This window comes from Littorina saxatilis, linkage group LG8 (genome assembly GCF_037325665.1).
Source record: "Littorina saxatilis isolate snail1 linkage group LG8, US_GU_Lsax_2.0, whole genome shotgun sequence".
Taxonomy (NCBI): domain Eukaryota; kingdom Metazoa; phylum Mollusca; class Gastropoda; order Littorinimorpha; family Littorinidae; genus Littorina; species Littorina saxatilis.
The window spans coordinates 23,121,766-23,124,265 of NC_090252.1; the positions used below are offsets into that span (position 1 = coordinate 23,121,766).

Here is a 2,500-nt window from a genome sequence, read left to right on the forward strand (position 1 = left end):
GCGAGGCATTGTTGACGGTGGATTGTTTGACACGTACAACCTGTACGCCCCGTGTGCATATGGAGCAGCCAGTCACCTTAAGGCGCACGACCAAATGATCGACTGGGCTTTTCGTTCATTGCCTAAACGCAGCAAGGTAACTGTGCCATCCTCATTAGAGTTGCTTCCCTCAACTTTTTAGTTGAATTATAGACAAAACGAAACATTGTCTATGAACTCGATTCAATTATCTTTAAAATGGACGAACAAGGTACACAACAGACGAATGATAGTGACGTATAATCATTTGGCGTGGGATGTTACTTGTTGGAAGATGACAGCTAGGAAGCACTTGAAAATCACTGTTCAAAAGTAAATAAATAGATAAGTAAATAAGTTAATGAAAAAATAAAATAATTATATAAATAAATAATAGAATGGAGTCTTTCACTGGGATAAATGTTGCAGTTGAAAATGTACAGTATCGTTGACACTGCACTAACCGGCGCTTTTTCTTGTAGGCACGAGGCCATTGGACCAAACGCCCCTTTGTGAAGCAATCTTGCACCAACAACACTGCGGTCACCACGTATCTCAACTCAAGCCTAGTGCGTAACGCCCTGCATATTCCAGAGTCTGTGCAGAAATGGGTGAACTGCGTGTAAGATATGTCCACAAGTTTTACTTTTTCTTGTTCGTTTAAAAAAAGAAAAAAAAAAAGAAAAGACGTCTGTTCCTGGCCGGGCCTTCTCTTCCAAAGTGAAATCTCTGACGTCAAAACCGAAACAAAATTCGAGAAGACGTAATAATGGTGTCTCGTAAAAACGATTGTCACTTCTCCTGCATGTTTTGCAAAGAAATGACAAAGAGTGTCGAGAATTAGTTTGTCTCGGTGATTACGTCATGTCAGCAGTAAAATAACTTGTAAGGTCAACCGCCAGGCTGTGCAAGTATCAGTATCGTATATCATTAAATTCTTGGTTTAAATGTCACGCAATCTCTGGTGTTTTTGTGTGTGGATAAGATAAGATATTGCCCTCTTGACTCGTTTTGAATTTGCTTATATCGTCGTTTACGAATGCTTGCTTTGCCTATTGTTTTTAGTACATTTGTTTTGAAGACACTGTTTATCTAACCATTGACATGTGGATATCTTTTAGACAGTATAGATAGTGAAACTTATTTATTGTGGACATCTTTAAGACATTTTAAATAACAATATTTAGTTATATGAAATGGATTTATGTATACAAGTACGTGTGTGCTAGGGTCTGTGTCTGTTTGTGCATGCACTTTTATATACTTGCCCTCAAACTGACGACTGTTGGATTAGTTCCTGATCATTTTTATCAAAATAGTTTTCAGAGCAGTTCTATATCTGATGTCATTTTACTTTGACATTTAAATTTCATTATGTAGCTCAATTATCTTCACAGTTATTTTCTATCTCAGTGAATGTCACAAGCAGAGTATAAATGTGACCCTTCACCACGAAATGAATCGCATGTCACCTCGCGCGGTTCTGCGCTAGGCTCTTTGATAGATTAATATAAGTCCGGGGAGTGTCTGGTAACAGTGTGAGGGTCACCTTAGGCACAGGCTTATAACTCAAACAGTTTTCGCTCTTTTCTAAAACGGTTTTCACCACTGGATAGAGCATAACAAATTCTTTAGGAAAATGTAAAAATATGAAAATCCTGCAAATGTGACATGCGACTCATTCCGTGGTGGAGGCTCACAAATGACTTGTGTTGTTTCGTTTGCAGTGACTATCCGGAGGGATGGTACACGTCCATTTACAACGACACTACGCCTTTTTACCAACAACTCTTTAGTGGAGGGGTAAGAGGCTGAAGAAATCGACATTAATAAGTTGTATGGACATGGAAGCCTTGACTCAAAACTTGCGACCCAGATGAACCGTGTCTAAAACAATATAGCACTGCCTCCTACTCAGCCCCCCTCCCCCTTCCCCTCCCCCTTTTACACCCCCTCCCCCCCTCCATTCAACAACAACAACAACAACAACAACAGATGTTCGTTAAGCCTCACACAATAACGAATATTTTACCAAATATCCTGTCTCGCTTTTTTTTACCCAGCGGCACGCTTCGACGATAAATGGACATTAAGGGCGGGGATGTAGCTCAGTCGGTAGCACGCTGGATTTGTATCCAGTTGGCCGCTGTCAGCGTGAGTTCGTCCCCACGTTCGGCGAGAGATTTATTTCTCAGAGTCAACTTTCTGTGCAGACTCTCCTCGGTGTCCGAACACCCTCGTGTGTACACGCAAGCACAAGACCAAGTGCGCACGAAAAAGATCCTGTATTCCATGTCAGAGTTCGGTGGGTTATAGAAACACGAAAACACCCAGCATGCTTCCTCCGAAAACGGCGTATGGCTGCCTAAATGGCGGGGTAAAAAACGGTCATACACGTAAAATTCCACTCGTGCAAAAAAAACCAACCACGAGTGTACGTGGGAGTTTCAGCCCACGAACGCAGAAGAAGAAGAAGAATGGA

General features: G+C 41.4%; 1 protein-coding gene across 2 annotated transcripts in view; it reads left to right on the forward strand.

Annotated features, from left to right (window-relative positions):
* The window catches only part of LOC138973070 (lysosomal protective protein-like), a 28,026-nt gene that overhangs the window by 21,421 nt on the left and 4,105 nt on the right, over positions 1 to 2,500 (forward strand). For both annotated transcript variants that reach the window (XM_070345729.1, XM_070345730.1), the window contains 3 exons: positions 1 to 136; positions 501 to 640; positions 1,746 to 1,821. The exon at positions 1 to 136 is cut by the window's left edge and continues 11 nt beyond it. In XM_070345729.1, the coding sequence (XP_070201830.1) occupies positions 1 to 136; positions 501 to 640; positions 1,746 to 1,821 (352 nt within the window). The remainder of the gene's footprint in view (positions 137 to 500; positions 641 to 1,745; positions 1,822 to 2,500) is intronic.